Source organism: Xenopus tropicalis, chromosome 10 (genome assembly GCF_000004195.4).
Source record: "Xenopus tropicalis strain Nigerian chromosome 10, UCB_Xtro_10.0, whole genome shotgun sequence".
Lineage (NCBI taxonomy): Eukaryota > Metazoa > Chordata > Amphibia > Anura > Pipidae > Xenopus > Xenopus tropicalis.
The window spans coordinates 31,361,335-31,380,919 of record NC_030686.2 but is presented as its reverse complement, the minus strand read 5'-3'; the positions used below and the strand labels follow the sequence as shown (position 1 = coordinate 31,380,919).

At 41.1% G+C, this 19,585-nt stretch overlaps 1 protein-coding gene across 1 annotated transcript in view; it reads right to left on the bottom strand.

Annotated features, from left to right (window-relative positions):
* The window catches only part of abca10 (ATP binding cassette subfamily A member 10), a 63,587-nt gene extending 44,786 nt beyond the window's left edge, over window positions 1-18,801 (bottom strand). Inside the window, exons 1-7 of the mRNA XM_031894651.1 lie at window positions 18,563-18,801; window positions 15,928-16,032; window positions 12,679-12,886; window positions 9,832-9,987; window positions 8,968-9,065; window positions 4,619-4,845; window positions 480-618 (exon numbers count right to left, since the gene is read on the bottom strand). Coding sequence (XP_031750511.1) covers window positions 480-618; window positions 4,619-4,845; window positions 8,968-9,065; window positions 9,832-9,987; window positions 12,679-12,886; window positions 15,928-16,032 — 933 coding nt within the window. The 5' untranslated portion in view covers window positions 18,563-18,801. The remainder of the gene's footprint in view (window positions 1-479; window positions 619-4,618; window positions 4,846-8,967; window positions 9,066-9,831; window positions 9,988-12,678; window positions 12,887-15,927; window positions 16,033-18,562) is intronic.
* Between the last annotated feature and the right edge of the window lie 784 nt (window positions 18,802-19,585).

Sequence of the window (19,585 nt, the reverse complement as noted above, 5' to 3'; positions counted from 1 at the left end):
TACAGTAGCTAAATAGTAGAGGAAAAATGTTATTTACAATAACAATGCAAATAGATCACACATTCCACCGGGAGGGGGGGGGGTGAGCTTTATGAATTCTTATAGGAGGGGGAGCAGGAGAGGGGAGAGAGGAGCAAACTGTGCAGACTCTGGCACAGGGAATAAAGGATTTTTCTGAGAGGAAGTCAGATACAGAAGAACATGTTTACAAAAAAGAGGACAAGAAATCCTGTGTTTCTTTTGATAGAGGACTCAGTGCAGCGTTTCTGTGAGTGCTTATGGCTGTATTTACATAGACCTTTCTGATAAAGCTTACAACTAGGAGTAAAATAATATAGTACTTTAGTTAGTGACTGTAGGGCTGCAAGTTGCAGTTCCTCAGTCAACAAAGTATTTTTTTCTACACTGGCAATTCAAAGAGTTATTACTCCTTTAACGTCACACTGTACTTTGCAGAATTACTAGTAAAACAAACTTACCAGAGCGACCCCATAAAGGAAGAACATAAACATGATGATGCCATAGGAACTTGTTATAAATACAAAAGGCTTTGTCACCAGAGTCATCAGGTTGGCCACTATAAATACATAACAGGAATAAAGCAATCCCCAGGATAACCTGAAAAAGAGTAAAAATTAATCATTATTTGAAAAGATTATTCTTGTACAGGTATAGGACCCATTATCCAGAATGCTCGGGACCAAGGGTATTCCGGATAAGGGGTCTTTCCGTAATTTGGATCTCAATACCTTAAGTCTAATAAAAAATCAATAAAACATTAATTAAACCCAATAGGACTGTTTTGCATCCAATAAGGATTAATTATATCTTAGTTGGAATCAATTACAAGGTTCTGTTTTATTTCTACATCAAAAAAGGAAATCAGTTTTAAAATTCTGAATTATTTGATTAAAATGGAGTCTATGGGAGACAGGCTTTCCGTAATTTGGAGCTTTCTGGATAATGGGTTTCCGGATAAGGGGTCCGATACCTGTATATTTAATTTTCTTCAAATTAAAAGTAAAAATGGCAGGAATCAGTAATAAAAAGTACTAATTTGTAACTTGTTAAAGGCTTGTGAATATAATATACACCAAATGTTTCTACCTTTTTGGCCTCCTGACTGTTTGCTGGCGTATCATTCTAGCCACTGTACTAGCTGGGCTGCCTGATGGCTAATATGCTGGTTTCTAGGTAAAATTAAAATAGTAACATAGATAAATATGAAAGACATATGCCCATTGAGTTCAAACTATTGGTCTAAATGACCCCTGTCTAACTGCTAGCTGATCCAAAGAAGTCAAAACACATTGTCTGAAGCCTTTTGTATTTTGGTCCAAAGGGGTTAAAAATCCTGGAATCCAAGATGGCAGTCAGACCAGTCCCTTGATTGACTTTGCCCTAAGAGCTAATTTCAGTAACCCCGTATGTTATAACTTGCTAAAAGGCATCCAACCCGCTATTGAATGTGCCTGTCAGTAGAACCACTTGAGGGAGAGAATTCGGCACTTTAGAAGCTCTTGCCGTAAATGCCTTTTTTTTTAAATAATTTAAAAGTGATGAGCGAATTTTCTCCAGGCATGGAATTCTCAGCAAATTTCTGCATTTCGCTATTGGCGAATTCTTTCACAAAAGTAATTTATTATCCATAAGATAATCCAACAAACATTGCATTTCATCTGCCACTTAGCAGACTAGATTGACAGTTTGTCCAGATCGACAGTTTGTCCCGATCCTGTTGAAGGGCTGCCATATCCTTGATAAAATAAATTGGCTTGCATAGTTTTGTTTTATCTGCAAATAATCACTCTCTGTAAATGATCCCTATGATCCTAAGCTTACTTACTGTAGTACCCTGGGATGGAAACCATCCAGTCCTGGACCTTTTTTACCTTTACGTGTTTACGTCTCCTTTGAATTTCCTATGCATCTACACATAATTTATTGGAACTGGGTATGTTAATAGTGAAGCCTTCATTAGATCATCTCTCAGCTTCTTCTCTGCTCTCACCTACCAACTGACCTCTCTCTGGTAATAAGGGCCCCACTCCCTCTTGCTTCATCTTTTTACTATTACATATTTCGAAAATAATTTTGGATTCATGTTACTCCTCAATACAATACAGTTATTCTCTATTGTAGCCTGGCCTACCTGTCCTAGCTAACTCGAGTTCCTTGAAACAATGTTTTTTCTTAAAAGAAAAAAAGAAAAAAACAGTCAGTGCTCTAGGAACCCGAATCCTTCCTTTCTACACCAGGACTTTTGCCATGAGTTTAGCTCCCTAAGCCCTGGCTGTTTTCCTAATGATGCCAATGACACAGGCAAAACTTGACTTGAAATATGACATTGGAGGACCTTTCCTTAATACCTAGATCCCTTTTCTACTTTTAATTTTGCCATTAGATCCAATATGTACCAACACATCTGAGGAGCCAGATATATACATCTGAGGAGCCAGATAATGAAGGCTTCCCTTGTAATATGCCCAGTTCTAGTAATTTAGCTACTGGCGCATGGGTCACTCGGGAGGAAATTCAAAAGAGACTTGAACATGTAAAGGTAAACAAAGGTCCAGGGCCGGATGGGATTCATCCCAGGGTATTAAATATGCTGAGCACTGTGATTGCCAAACCTCTTCACTTAATTTTTCAGGATTCATTGAGGTCTGGCATGGTGCCAAGAGACTGGCGGATTGCTAATGTGGTGCCGTTATTTAAAAAGGGATCCCGTTCTCAGCCTGAAAACTATAGGCCTGTTAGTCTGACATCAGTAGTAGGAAAACTTTTGGAAGGGGTAATAAGGGATAGGGTACTTGAATACATTGCAGTTCACAATACTATTAGTTTGTGCCAGCATGGTTTCATGCGTAACAGATCTTGCCAGACTAATTTAGTCGCCTTTTATGAGGAGGTGAGCAGGAACCTTGATGCTGGAATGGCAGTTGATGTCATCTACTTGGACTTTGCTAAAGCGTTTGATACAGTACCTCACAGAAGGTTAATGATCAAATTAAGGAATATTGGCCTAGAACATAATATTTGTAATTGGATAGAGAACTGGCTGAAGGATAGAGTACAAAGAGTGGTTGTAAATGGAACATTTTCTAATTGGACCAGTGTGGTTAGTGGAGTACCGCAGGGGTCAGTCCTTGGGCCTTTGCTTTTTAACTTGTTTATTAATGACCTGGAGGTGGGCATAGAGAGTACTGTTTCTATTTTTGCTGATGACACTAAATTGTGCAAAACTATAAGTTCCATGCAGGATGCTGCTGCTTTGCAGAGCGATTTGACAAAATTAGATAACTGGGCAGCAAACTGGAAAATGAGGTTCAATGTTGATAAGTGCAAAGTTATGCACTTTGGTAGAAATAATATAAACGCAAACTATCTACTGAATGGTAGTGTGTTGGGGGTTTCCTTAATGGAGAAGGATCTAGGGGTTTTTGTTGATAACAAGTTGTCTAATGCCAGGCAGTGTCATTCTGTGGCTACTAAAGCAAATAAAGTGCTGTCTTGTATAAAAAAGGGCATTGACTCAAGGGATGAGAACATATTTTTGCCGCTTTATAGGTCCCTGGTAAGGCCTCACCTTGAGTATGCAGTGCAGTTTTGGGCTCCAGTCCTTAAGAAGGATATTAATGAGCTGGAGAGAGTGTAGAGACGTGCAACTAAACTGGTTAAGGGGATGGAAGATTTAAGCTATGAGGTTAGACTGTCGAGGTTGGGGTTGTTTTCTCTGGAAAAGAGGCGCTTGCGAGGGGACATGATTACTCTGTACAAGTACATTAGAGGGAATTATAGGCAGTTGGGGGATGTTCTTTTTTCCCATAAAAACAATCAGCGCACCAGAGGCCCCCCCTTTAGATTAGAGGAATGGAGCTTCCATTTGAAGCAGCGTAGGTGGTTTTTCACGGTGAGGGCAGTGAGGTTGGGAAATGCCCTTCCTAGTGATGTGGTAATGGCAGATTCTGTTAATGCCTTTAAGAGGGGCAGGATGAGTTCTTGATCAATCAGAATATCCAAGGCTATTGTGATACTAATATCTACAGTTAGTACTAGTGGTTGTATATATAGTGTATGTATGAGAGTGTATAGATTGGTAGGTGTGGGTTAAGTGTGCTGGGTTTACTTGGATGGGTTGAACTTGATGGACACTGGTCTTTTTTCAACCCTATGTAACTATGTAACTATGTAACTATGTAACAGTTGAGTCATGCCCAGCCCTTGCCAGTAATTTGTCTGGCACTTTCCTAATAACTGAATCCCCTATAACTACAATCTGTTTAGGCCAAGCTCTGCTCTCCACCCCACCTCTACTAGAGAAACTGGTCACCTGGCTATTAGAAAGATCAGCCCTAGAACTGCAGATCCAGAGTTCACATTTCCATCTTCTTTACACAATCTGGTAAATCTTTTGATCCTAACTAAGCTGCATAGATCCATACTGGTGGCAAAACTATCCTTCTGGGTTTATTTAATGTTTAAATTATTTTTAGCAGGCTTAAGGTATGGTGATCCAAATTACAGAAAGATGCCTTATATGGAAAACCCCAGGTCCAAAGCATTCTGGATAATAGATCCTATACCTATACATAGGATTACATATAATTTAACTTACCAAAATGCTAAGTCTTGCAGCCTCATCAGCCTTAGTGTCTCCTTCATTTCATACCTCTCTCTTGTCACATACTGGGATAATAGGTACATCAGAGAGACATAGCACATGGGCATAACAAATATAAATGATGCAACATGTGCCAGTACTTTATATGATCGTTCAGCAGATTTCATCTTAATTGCCACAATGGATGCCATATTGTTCCATACAGAATGATTGCTGGTAAGCTGGAATAAAATTACATTTAGTTGAAGTACATTGTATGTGCATGTGAGTATAAAGAATTTATGTCAGCACAATTAAAAGACCACGTGCTGTCAATCCCTACTATTTATATCTCTTTAACCTTTGTAGATGGCTATATTACATCTAGCTGGCACAAGGAGAAAAGGGGCAAAAGATCTGTAGTCATGGTAAGTTCCCTCTTAAAAACAAAGGAACATAGTAAATTAGGTCGAAAAAAGACATACGTCCATCAAGTTCAAGTGTATTCCCTCACTTGTACTGAGAGCTATCTCCCCTACCCCTGTATTCCCTCACTTGTACTAAGAGCTATCTCCCCTACCCCTGTATTCCCTCACTTGTACTGAGAGCTATCCCCCTACCCCTGTATTCCCTCACTTGTACTGAGAGCTATCTCCCATACCCCTGTATTCCCTCACTTGTACTGAGAGCTATCTCCCATACCCCTGTATTCCCTCACTTGTACTGAGAGCTATCCCCCCTACCCCTGTATTCCCTCACTTGTACTGAGAGCTATCTCCCCTACCCCTGTATTCCCTCACTTGTACTGAGAGCTATCTCCCATAACCCTGTATTCCCTCACTTGTACTGAGAGCTATCTCCCTACCCCTGTATTCCTCACTTGTACTGAGAGCTATCTCCCCTACCCTGTATTCCCTCACTTGTACTGAGAGCTATCTCCCATACCCCTGTATTCCCTCACTTGTACTGAGAGCTATCTCCATACCCCTGTATTCCCTCACTTGTACTGAGAGCTATCTCCCCTACCCCTGTATTCCCTCACTTGTACTGAGAGCTATCCCCCTACCCCTGTATTCCCTCACTTGTACTGAGAGCTATCTCCCCTACCCCTGTATTCCCTCACTTGTACTGAGAGCTATCTCCCCATAACCCTGTATTCCCTCACTTGTACTGAGAGCTATCTCCCATACCCTGTATTCCCTCACTTGTACTGAGAGCTATCTCCCATAACCCTGTATTCCCTCACTTGTACTGAGAGCTATCTCCCCTACCCCTGTATTCCCTCACTTGTACTGAGAGCTATCTCCCATAACCCTGTATTCCCTCACTTGTACTGAGAGCCATCTCCCCTACCCCTGTATTCCCTCACTTGTACTGAGAGCTATCCCCCATACCCCTGTATTCCCTCACTTGTACTGAGAGCTATCTCCCCTACCCCTGTATTCCCTCACTTGTACTGAGAGCTATCCCCCATACCCCTGTATTCCCTCACTTGTACTGAGAGCTATCCCCCATACCCCTGTATTCCCTCACTTGTACTGAGAGCTATCCCCCATACCCCTGTATTCCCTCACTTGTACTGAGAGCTATCTCCCATACCCCTGTATTCCCTCACTTGTACTGAGAGCCATCTCCCCTACCCCTGTATTCCCTCACTTGTACTGAGAGCTATCCCCCATACCCCTGTATTCCCTCACTTGTACTGAGAGCTATCTCCCATACCCCTGTATTCCCTCACTTGTACTGAGAGCTATCCCCCATACCCCTGTATTCCCTCACTTGTACTGAGAGCTATCCCCCATACCCTATATTCCCTCACTTGTACTGAGAGCTATCTCCCATACTCCTGTATTCCCTCACTTGTACTGAGAGCTATCTCCCATACCCCTGTATTCCCTCACTTGTACTGAGAGCTATCCCCCATACCCCTATATTCCCTCACTTGTACTGAGAGCTATCTCCCATACTCCTGTATTCCCTCACTTGTACTGAGAGCTATCTCCCATACCCCTGTATTCCCTCACTTGTACTGAGAGCTATCTCCCATACCCCTGTATTCCCTCACTTGTACTGAGAGCTATCCCCCATACCCCTGTATTCCCTCACTTGTACTGAGAGCTATCTCCCCTACCCCTGTATTCCCTCACTTGTACTGAGAGCTATCTCCCCTACCCCTGTATTCCCTCACTTGTACTGAGAGCTATCTCCCCTAACCCTGTATTCCCTCACTTGTACTGAGAGCTATCTCCCCTACCCCTGTATTCCCTCACTTGTACTGAGAGCTATCTCCCATACCCCTGTATTCCCTCACTTGTACTGAGAGCTATCTCCCCTACCCCTGTATTCCCTCACTTGTACTGAGAGCTATCTCCCCTACCCCTGTATTCCCTCACTTGTACTGTGAGCTATCCCCCCTACCCCTGTATTCCCTCACTTGTACTGAGAGCTATCTACCATAACCCTGTATTCCCTCACTTGTACTGAGAGCTATCTCCCCTACCCCTGTATCCCCTCACTTGTACTGAGAGCTATCTCCCATAACCCTGTATTCCCTCACTTGTACTGAGAGCTATCTCCCATAACCCTGTAGTCCCTCACTTGTACTGAGAGCTATCCCCCATACCCCTGTATTCCCTCACTTGTACTGAGAGCTATCCCCCATACCCCTGTATTCCCTCACTTGTACTGAGAGCTATCTCCCCTACCCCTGTATCCCCTCACTTGTACTGAGAGCTATCTCCCATAACCCTGTATTCCCTCACTTGTACTGAGAGCTATCTCCCATAACCCTGTAGTCCCTCACTTGTAGTGAGAGCTATCTCCCATAACCCTGTAGTCCCTCACTTGTACTGAGAGCTATCTCCCCTACCCCTGTATTCCCTCACTTGTACTGAGAGCTATCTCCCCTACCCCTGTATTCCCTCACTTGTACTGAGAGCTATCTCCCCTACCCCTGTATTCCCTCACTTGTACTGAGAGCTATCTCTCCTACCCCTGTATTCCCTCACTTGTACTGAGAGCTATCTCCCATAACCCTGTATTCCCTCACTTGTAGTGAGAGCTATCTCCCATAACCCTGTAGTCCCTCACTTGTACTGAGAGCTATCTCTCCTACCCCTGTATTCCCTCACTTGTACTAAGAGCTATCTCCCCTACCCCTGTATTCCCTCACTTGTACTAAGAGCTATCTCCCATAACCCTGTATTCCCTCACTTGTACTAAGAGCTATCTCCCATACCCCTGTATTCCCTCACTTGTACTGAGAGCTATCTCCCCTACCCCTGTATTCCCTCACTTGTACTGAGAGCTATCTCCCATAACCCTGTATTCCCTCACTTGTACTGAGAGCTATCTCCCCTACCCCTGTATTCCCTCACTTGTACTGAGAGCTATCTCCCATAACCCTGTAGTCCCTCACTTGTAGTGAGAGCTATCTCCCATAACCCTGTATTCCCTCACTTGTACTGAGAGCTATCTCCCCTACCCCTGTATTCCCTCACTTGTACTGAGAGCTATCTCCCCTACCCCTGTATTCCCTCACTTGTACTGAGAGCTATCTCTCCTACCCCTGTATTCCCTCACTTGTACTGAGAGCTATCTCCCATAACCCTGTATTCCCTCACTTGTACTGAGAGCTATCTCCCATAACCCTGTATTCCCTCACTTGTACTAAGAGCTATCTCCCATAACCCTGTATTCCCTCACTTGTACTGAGAGCTATCCCCCATACCCCTGTATTCCCTCACTTGTACTGAGAGCTATCTCCCGTTCCCCTGTATTCCCTGACTTGTACTGAGAGCTATCTCCCATACCCCTGTATTCCCTCACTTGCTAAAAAGCCATCCAACCCCTTCATGAAGCTATCTAATGTATCAGCCAAGTCAAAATCTAAATTTGTTTTTAAATATACTCCCACCTATCTTTAGGCTACAATATGAAATTGCCGACAGTTCCACTGCTATAATAATGATCCTAATAAACTCTGTTGTAGCATTTAGAAATCTTAATAATTTGGTTAAATAGTTCAACTACTATTTAATAGCAAGAAACATGTAATTGAGCCACATCAGAGACAGTATTTTTGCAAACTAAATGTACTTGGTACATTCAGCAGCCCATATTTAAGATGCTTTACACGATTAATTTTTTCTTAAATGACAAATGTGCATAATATTATCCAAATCATTCCAAACCTAGGCTACATAAATGAAATCTCCCAGATTTTAATGCTACTAATGCGCAAGGTGAAATGATCCTCCTATACTGTAGGTATTAGGAACCTAGGCTAGACATTTTTGAATTGCTGCCTCCCAAAGTTCTTTAAAAAAAGAAAATTCAAAAACAAATCTAAGCAATCTACTTACATCAATAATAGCAGAGTCAATACTTGCTTGCAGCGAAAGGAAGCCCTCTGACCAGTAATATGTAGGATTGCAGTATGACAGGTCATCTCCACAATTACCTAGGGACATGGAAATATGCCGAGTCTAAGTATGGGGCTCTCTCACATTCGCATTTGTTACATACCTAGGGCCACTCTCTGCATATTACTCCTCTTCTCCTTACTAAGTCCTTCTCCTTACTTCTCCTTACTAATTCTCCTAGTCTCTTCTCTTTACTTAGTATTATCTAGCCTGCTCTCCATTTGTTATCATACAGAAAAGATGAATGACAAAGGTATAGTCATACAGGGCAAAGTGGTTGAGTGAACAGGAGGGCACACAGAAACCTGGGTCCAAGGGGAGTTTCCTGGCATCCTAGTGGACCAGTCCAACACTGGCAGCCTAATCCCAGCCTAAACACTCTTTATGTGCCTCCATGGTTCATAATCCCACAATCAACCAGTCTGACTTTTGTGAAAAAAATATATGGGTATGGGTATACATTTTGGGCGAGCACAACAGAGCGTTTGACTTATTCTTCCGCTTCTTTGTTCTTCAATTGCCCAAACAGACACATGTGCAGTAGAGAGAGCATGACGGCTTTTCCCTCTACTGCCCAATGAATACCCGGCTCAAACAAGGAAGAAGTAGGAAAACAATCACTCTGTGGCTTCCGCCCAGAAGTACCCTGGTCAGCGCCCCAGCCCGGGGTCTCAGGTAAGTCATTATAATTGATGGGGAGGTGCCTAACATTTGGTGATTTTACCTTTCCTTCTGCCTTATCTCCCATACAACATGAAGGTAGTGAAAGACTAATGATACAAAAAGGAAGAAAAATACTCTTACCCATATAAGCAAAGTAATCATTTGGATGTTTCCTTTTGGGCAGTTGGTATCGGATATGGTAACTGAATTCATCCACAAAGGTGACTGCAACCATTGACATATTACTTACAGCCTCTATTAGCTCCTCCTCATCTGCAAATTCTTGGACCTTTATATCTAAGAAGTGAAATGATTTTTAATAATAAGAAACTTTAATGGGAACTATTATAAAAAGTACTGTACCCTCTATTTTAAAATATGAGAATATTAGCTTGGAGTGTCACACTCATTTTTAACATCATTTTCTAATAAAATTACCATTACACATTTCTGCTATCATCTCTTTACTATGCACATAGCCAACAACATTCCCTCAACAAGGAGACCAACCTGCAGGTACAGTAGATCCTTAAGCAAATTTGGGGAAATTCTTTGGTAGCACTAGACTTTTGTCATCATCATTATTCAATAATTACATTTTTGAATAGTTAAAAGAATACTGTCATGGGAAAACACATCAGTTAATAGAGCTTCTCCAGCAGAATCCTGCATTGAAATCTGTTTTAAAAGCTCATCAGACTTTTTATATTTAATTGTGAAATTTCAAATGGGGCCAGCCATATTCTTCATTTCCCAGGGTGCCACAGCCATGTGACCTGTGCTCTGATAAACTTCAGTCACACTTTACTGCTGCTTGCAAGTTGGAGTGATATCCCCCCACCCACCCAAAGGCCAATCAGCAGAACAATGGGAAGGGAACAAGATAGCAACTCCCAGTAGGTATCAGAATAGCACTCAATAGTAAGGAATCCAAGTCCGGCTTGGGACTCCTCCAGTTACATGGGAGTAGGAGAAACAATAGGTTACCTGAAAGCAGTTCTAATGTTACATAGTTACATAGGGTTGAAAAAAAACCAGAGTCCATCAAGTTCAACCCATCCTAGTAAACACAGCACACACAACCCACACCTACCAATCTATACACTCACATACATAAACTATATATACAACCACTAATACTAACTGTAGATATTAGTATCACAATAGCCTTGGATATTCTGATTGTTCAAGAACTCATCCAGGCCCCTCTTATAGGCATTAACAGAATCTGCCATTACCACATCTCTAGGAAGGGCATTCCCCAACCTCACTGCCCTCACCGTGAGGAACCCCCTACGCTGCTTCAAATGGAAGCTCCATTCCTCTAATCTAAAGGGGTGACCTCTGGTGTGCTGATTGTTTTTATGGGAAAAAAGAACATCCCCCAACTGCCTATAATCCCCTCTAATGTACTTGTACAGAGTAATCATCAAGTGCCTCTTTTCCAGAGAAAACAACCCCAACCCTGACAGTCTAACCTCATAGTTTAACCCTTCCATCCCCTTTACCAGTTTAGTTGCAGTCTCTGTACTCTCTCCAGCTCATTAATATCCTTCTTAAGGACTGGAGCCCAAAACTGCACTGCATACTCAAGGTGAGGCCTTACCAGGGAACTATAAAGGGGCAAAATTATGTTCTCATCCCTTGAGTCAATGCCTTTTTTATACAAGACAGCACTTTATTTGCTTTAGTAGCCACAGAATGACACTGCCTGGAATTACACAACTTGTTATCTACAAAAATCCCTAGATCCTTCTCCATTAAGGATCCCCCCAACACACTACCATTTAGTAGATAGTTTGCGTTTATATTATTTCTACCAAAGTACATAACTTTGCACTTATCAAAATTGAACCTCATTTTCCAGTTTGCTGCCCAGTTATCTAATTTTGTCAAATCGCTCTGCAAAGCGGCAGCATCCTGCATGGAACTTATAGTTTTGCACAATTTTGTGTCATCGGCAAAAATAGAAACAGTACTGTCTATGCCCTCCTCCAGGTCATTAATAAACAAGTTAAAAAGCAAAGGACCAAGGACTGACCCCTGCGGTACTCCACTAACCACACTGGTCCAATTAGAAAATGTTCCATTTACCACCACTCTTTGTACTCTATGCTTCAGCCAGTTCTCTATCCAATTACAAATATTATGTTCTAGGCCAATATTCCTCAATTTGATTATTAACTTTCTGTGAGGTACAGTATCAAACGCTTTAGCAAAGTCCAAGTAGATGACATCAACTGCCATTCCAGCATCAAGGTTCCTGCTCACCTCCTCATAAAAGGCGACTAAATTAGTCTGGCAAGATCTGTTACGCATAAAACCATAGAGGCAAACCTTATCTGCGCTTTAAAGATTACAAAACACAACAATATGGATATTAAGGTCTAGAAAGAAGGACTGTAAGAGAGAAAGAGGAAAAAAAAAACAATTTTTTAATTACAGTGCTAAATTGCCATTAACCAACGTTAGTAATTAGATGTAGCTGCCCTCCTCCCTACTAATCCTATAGTGCATACAAAAATTATCTCTAAAGGAGTTAGCGTCAACTCCTTTAGAGGTAACGCATAAAACCATGCTGGCACAAACTTACAGTATTGTGAACTGCAATGTATTCAAGTACCTTATCCCTTATTACCGCTACCAAAAGTTTTCCTACTAATGTGTAGCTCTGGCTCCTTCTGAAAGCTCAGACTCAGGCACAATGAACTGAGATGGCGCCCCATCAAAAGTACCCCATCAAAACCATGATTTAATAAAAAACACTTTTTCTATATCACTATATGGGAGTGCTGTTCCGGGTAATGTAAATAAATATTAATATAGAATGTGTACATGAATTGACATGAATACAGTCCAATAAGGACTTTAAACAGTTAATTGATAATAGTTGCAAAAAGTTATTTGAAAGATGGACATGGAATAACAAAATATACATTTTGTACATATAAATTATAAGCTTGCTTAATCATAATGCTGTATTATTACCAGGTACAATGATGCCTTTGGCCACCTTCTCCATGATATCCCTGGATGTAGAAGTAGTGTGTACATATCCAACAGACAAATTGTTAAACGCATCCAAACGGCCAAGAACCCAAGCAGGGGATAGATCAATATCAGATGTGGGTCCATATAACTCTATAGCAACTGTTAGAAACATCAGGAACACAAAGGCCAAGTTCTGCAGCCATTCCTGTGCAGAGAAAAATGAGGCTTAGATAAGCTTAATGTTTTAGTTAGGACAAGTATTTGAACTCGCTTCAGACTTTTTACCAGTAAGAACACCTTTAGGCTAGTGGCAAACCAGGTGTTTTCTCCACCAGCAAAACTGGAAAGTATATATGTTTACAGTGAAATATGCCCTGTGTGTTTGCCGACAGGCCTATACTGTGCCTGCAGATGCATTCAAAAATGGAATGGAACAGAGGATTGGCCTTTTTTCCCACCTGCATTTCTCCACAGGCAGAAAAAAACACCACTACAAATAAGTTAACTTTTGGTATGTTATATAGGGACCTATTCTTAACAACTATTTAACTGGTCTTAATTTTCTTCCCTTTAGTTTTTAATTACCGGTAATAGTCTTCCTATTCTGTCTCTTTCTAGCCTACAAGTAATAAAACAGATTGACCCAGGCTTTATCATTTTTCTTGTATGTTATTGCTTATCTTTCTATTAAGACCCCCTTGTACTTATTTTCCCACTCTGAATTCAAAACTTATGCCTGATTGCATATGTAATTCATGAAGTCCTAGCCATCAAATATTCAATTAGCTATAAGCATGACAGCTGCACATCAATTAATTTAAAAAAAGGACCAATTGCAAATTATTTAGAATAGCATATGTACATCATACTAAATGATGATAGTAACTACCCCTTTAAAATCAATATTTTTAAAGCTCTGATTAGCAAAGGCTGACAAAGCATGAGATTAGCACATCCTCTACAATTTCCAGACAGCAAATACACATGAAATTTGCTTTTGGCTTTTTGCCTAGCAGGATGGAGCAAGAGATGATTTGGGGCAAACAGAAACAAAACATGGTTGAATTTATTTATTTTCTTTAAATAGATCAAACTTTTGATATCCATTAATCTTAAGAAAAATTTCAAACCAATCACATTAAGCCATTTATATCTGAGGCAGAATCAGTCTGGGGACTGGCTTATACAGTATTGGAAAATCTTGGGCAGATTCTAGGCAATGCCCGAGCTGCTGCTCTCTTCTATGGGGGGGCTACACCTAAGTTATAAATATATATATATATATATATAGGTGCTTGAGAGAGGGTCAGCACTCACAGGACTCACAGTCTCCTCTTTAATAAAATAATTTGTTTGTATAAGTCCTGTGAGTGCTGACCCTCTCTCAAGCACCTTCAACATTATTTGGACCTGCACCCAGGCAACAGCAACTTATCTATACGTGAGTGCCGGCATTTACTTGGAAGTTTATATATATATAGAAAAGAACTGAGCACACCCTAATAGTAATCAAATGCCCCAGGTGCTTGCAAAAACCATGTATATAGCAAGACAATGAGCCGCACACGCAGGGACTTTGTTAGAAAACAAAATTTTTTTTAATGAAAACGATCCAACGTTTCGAGCACCAACTGTGCTCTTCCTCAGGGACAAACCAGGAGGAAGAGCACAGTTGGTGCTCGAAACGTTGGATCGTTTTCATTAAAAAAATTTTTGTTTTCTAACAAAGTCCCTGCGTGTGCGGCTCATTGTCTTGCTATATATATATATATTAAAAGAATGCCGCTCATCCCGTGGTTCAGGTGGTACTGGGTGCACGTAGGTGAGTGGCTTGTATTATATACTATATATATATTTCCCCACCACATCATTATACAGGTCCTTTTCAAAAAATTAGCATATTGTGATAAAGTTCATTATTTTCTGTAATGTACTGATAAACATTAGACTTTCATATATTTTAGATTCATTACACACAACTGAAGTAGTTCAAGCCTTTTCTTGTTTTAATATTGATGATTGTGGCATACAGCTCATGAAAACCCAAAATTCCTATCTCAAAAAATTAGCATATCATGAAAAGGTTCTCTAAACGAGCTATTAACCTAATCATCTGAATCAACAAATTAACTCTAAACACCTGCAAAAGATTCCTGAGGCTTTTAAAAACTCCCAGCCTGGTTCATTACTCAAAACCGCAATCATGGGTAAGACTGCCGACCTGACTGCTGTCCAGAAGGCCATCATTGACACCCTCAAGCAAGAGGGTAAGACACAGAAAGAAATTTCTGAACAAATAGGCTGTTCCCAGAGTGCTGTATCAAGGCACCTCAGTGGGAAGTCTGTGGGAAGGAAAAAGTGTGGCAGAAAACGCTGCACAACGAGAAGAGGTGACTGGGCCCTGAGGAAGATTGTGGAGAAGGACCGATTCCTGACCTTGGGGGACCTGCGGAAGCAGTGGACTGAGTCTGGAGTAGAAACATCCAGAGCCACCATGTACAGGCGCGTGCAGGAAATGGGCTACAGGTGCTGCATTCCCCAGGTCAAGCCACTTTTGAACCAGAAACAGCGGCAGAAGCGCCTGACCTGGGCTACAGAGAAGCAGCACTGGACTGTTGCTCAGTGGTCCAAAGTATGTCATTCGGAAATCAAGGTGCCAGAGTCTGGAGGAAGACTGGGGAGAGGGAAATGCCAAAATGCCTGAAGTCCAGTGTCAAGTACCCACAGTCAGTGATGGTCTGGGGTGCCATGTCAGCTGCTTGCACACACTGAAGGAAAAATGTCTTCATTTGGTAAAAAAGAAACAACTTACCCATGACTATGGGTTACCAGGGAAGTAATGGTATCCATTGTTCAGCAGGTACTTCCACTGCAGGGAGTTAATGGTGATGTTTTCATTGTCAGCTGGACAGAAAGCTTCCTATCAGTTGTATTGTTTCCCTAACCTGTTATCAGGCAGTGTTTTTCAAACTGTAATGCCGACCTACTCTGACTCAGACTCCCCCACCAGGGCTCTTAGATATCTTCCAGTAGGCCCAAAAGTTCTACCAACAATTTGCCCTTCTGTGCTTGGGCTTTGGCTATACCCACTTCCTGAATGAGTATGAAAAGGTGAAATAGCAAGAAAAGGTAAAGAGAAAGTCAGTAAGTAAGAGAGAATAGAATGTACTCTGTTAGTAAAAAACACTGGTTATCATTGCTACCATGGCATTATGGCATTATCTACTTGTTAGTTTGTGCCCTTACCAAGGTGCTGTGCCACTTCCTCCTCCATTTTAGAAGCAGGTTCTTCCAGAACAATGCCACTGTCTGCTGGAATAGGCTTGTCTCACTCAGCTTCAGTTCTACCATCTGGAAACAAAAGTAATATCAGGTATATCAATGCTAAGTAAAATGTGCCTGGCAAATAAATAAAAAAGCAATCTACTGTATATACTCGAGTATAAGCCTAGTTTTTCAGCACCCAAAATGTGCTGAAAAAAGTCACCCTCGGCTTATACTCGAGTCGGGTGCCATGGGTCCCTCTAGACTAGCACCCTCTCTCCTTTGTGTGCAAATTAGTCCACCCACAACCAGACCTTCCAGTGCCCTGGCCTAGGCTCCCACTAGCAATACTTATTTCCCCTTACATCTCCTCTGGGACCGGGTCTGCTGCCAGTTTGCCAATGTGCAATGAGCGTGGGGTAGTACTCATATTGTTTTTGTTGACCCTCTTCTCCGCTTACAGAGCTAGTTTACTGTTTTCCTGTGAAATAAATATTGAATAACATATACCCCACTGATGCCTCAATTAATGTAATTTTATTGGTATTTATTTTGATTATTAAAAATTAGCAGTAGCAGCTGCATTTCCCACCCTAGGCTTATACTTGAGTCAATAAGTTTTTCCAGTTTTCTTAGGTAAAATTAGGTACCTCGGCTTATATTCGGATCGGCTTATACTTGAATATATACGGTATTTGCAAAAGAGAAGAATACAGAATGTGGGCCATAGCGACACCATTTTTCTAATATAAAAGGCCCACCAAGGCCACCATTGCATCCTTCCAGTCACAGTGTTTTAACTGGCTCCTAAACTACTGAGAAATTAGCCTTAATTTCTGTTATTTAAAAGAAATATAGTAACTTTAGCTAAAAAACAGACACATGTCCATCGAGTTCAACCTTATTTGTCGAAATGAAACCTGCCTAAATGCTAGCTGATACAGAGAATGGCAAAGAATCCCATCTGAGTTCCTTTCTAGACACATCCCTCCCCATTTTCTATTCCCCCTGTCCCTTGGAACACAGTATAGGCATCAATATTTACTGCCCAGGTGTATGACTTATTCAGCCATGTTTCAGCAATGCCAATTACGTCATATTTATCCTTAAAAACCTCCAGCTATCCAATTTAGGCCAATTGGGCTTCTTGCATTTGTAAACACACAATTAATACTGGTACCAGCTTACAACTTGTGAAAATAGAACTTCTGCTCCTCCCTGCCATTACCGATACCCCATCCAAATCTCCCCCCACTTTCTTTACTGTGCCCAAATCATCATTATATCTTCAGAATTACTTACTGCACCCTCTCACCCCATGCCTAGTTTGAATTCTCCAGCAACATTCTGCCTTACAGCACCAGATTCAGACTGGGGATGCAGGGCCCACTGGGGCCCCATGCCCCCCTTACCCCCGCCACCCACCCTACATCCTGACAACACATCAGGGGAGGACACCAGCCGGGGCCCACCAGGTTTTTTCCCGGTATCCCGTCAGCCCAGTCCGACCCTGTACAGCACCACTGCCTGCAGTATACTAAACATTTAATTTAAGACAATCCCTACACAACAGTACACAACATAATGATAAATGATAAATATAGAACTTGTGAAAAATAAGTATGAAAGACAAAAAAAACTCTTCCTTCACTTTTCTATTATCCATCTGGGTTGCATATCTCCCCATTAATAAGCACACAAGACAAACTAATTCAATTCAAAATTATACACCAAACATACTTAACACCTAAGAAACTACACCAGATGGGTCGCTTGGAACACTCCCGATGCCTTCGCTGCAATGAACCTGATGCTGATTATATGCACTTGCTTTGGAATTGCCCAGACATCCAGAGATTCTGGCAACAAAAAACTGTGGCCTTACACTGGATGGGTCCCCTACCTCCTACTTTAAATAAATGGATAAAGCTGATTAACTCACAACTGGAACTCTACAGGTTAACATATCTAGCCAGGGGATGCCCACTAAAGTTCGAGAAGATTTGGAACCCATGGTTGGAGTCTCCAGCAACAACTGTCTAAAGCACCACAACACGCTCTCCATCCCCTACTTCCCCTCCTCTCTTCCCTCCTTCTCTCTTTCTTCCTTCTATCAATTCTTTTGTTTATAAAAAACTCAATAAAAGTTGACTATTAAAAAAAAAAAATGTGTTGGATATCTATCCATAATCATGGTTTACTAACACTTATTTACTCCGCTTGTGTATTACTTATTACGTGTTTATTTCATTGTTGTTGTTTATGAAGTTGCTGTGTTTGTATACAAGTTAATATTACTTCATGTATCTGAATATTTACATAAAGATAAATGGCCCTAATTGTTTTTATATCTTTATTTTTTCCTAAATGTAAATAAAACATGACTATGTTCCAAGAAGAATAGTTCATTTATAAAGAAAGTATTGCGCGGTATAATTCTGTGTACCAAGCCTTGCACAGCACTAATGTCTAAACTGAAAAACTCAAGCAAGTAGTAAATAAGAACAGGATGATACTACAAGAGAATATATAGCAGGGTACATCAATGTTCTATCAGATACAGAATGAAAGACAAGTGTTACAACTATCAAAAATAAAGGGTAAGATAATGACTTACTCTGAGAGTGCAAAGAATACAGTTCTAGTTAAGAGTCCAGTTCTAGGACAGACCCAACAGTTCAGCTCAGTTTTAGAAGGATTCAGCGTTGCTCTCTCTGATTCATGTTATTGTGTTCGGATGATTGTGAAATTGGATCCAAATGTGCAGTTGTGGAAGTATCAGGTCCCGGTGGAACCAAGTATTCCCTGTTACTGATGCAGCTGCAGCCCCCCCGTCCCTCTCCTACATCCTGAGTTCATTTATTAAATGGCCAATCCCTTTAGGGAAGGAGGAATTGTAACGCCATGCTCAAATAACTAAACAAATAAAGGATTCTTATTTGTTGTTGCTCAGTGAATACCAGTGCAGAGAATTCATGAATCGCCACCAAAATAGAAGAACTGAGTTCTAATTGGTTTAACAGAGGTTATTTCAAGAGACTTTACAGCCATTTCTGCCCTGTGTACAACATACTGTATATTTTTGTGCATTCATCTTGCACTTCAGCTGCTTCAGCCGACCCAATATCCCCTGCTGGTCACAGTTCTACAATAGCTGGGGCGAGGGACATTTTTTTTATTCCTGCAGTGGTTTCTTGTAAATACAAAATATACAATGCAAGGCTCTACTTTCATAGTGAGAGTCACATTTACTATACCAATAAAATCCTAAATTTGGCCAGCCTGCCCTTTAACCAAACACTTACAAATACGAAAATGCTAACTAGACAATTATTGCCTTCCACTTGAATCACTCCTATCTCCCTTACGCTAACATGCCATTTTTGCCATTTTTTAATATCCCCACAACTAAATTCCTTTCATACTGAAATTGCTGGTGGGCTCTGTAGTGTTCAACAGAAACCCTGTTGATGTTTATTATGTTTTGTTAATGTTCAATACTATGCAGCACTGCTGACATTAGAGGGCGCCCTTTCCAGCAAGCCAGATAGTACCATAGTGACTATGATACTATCTGGCTTGCTGGAAAGGGCGCCCTCTAATGTCAGCAGTGCTGCATAGTATTGAACATTAACAAAAC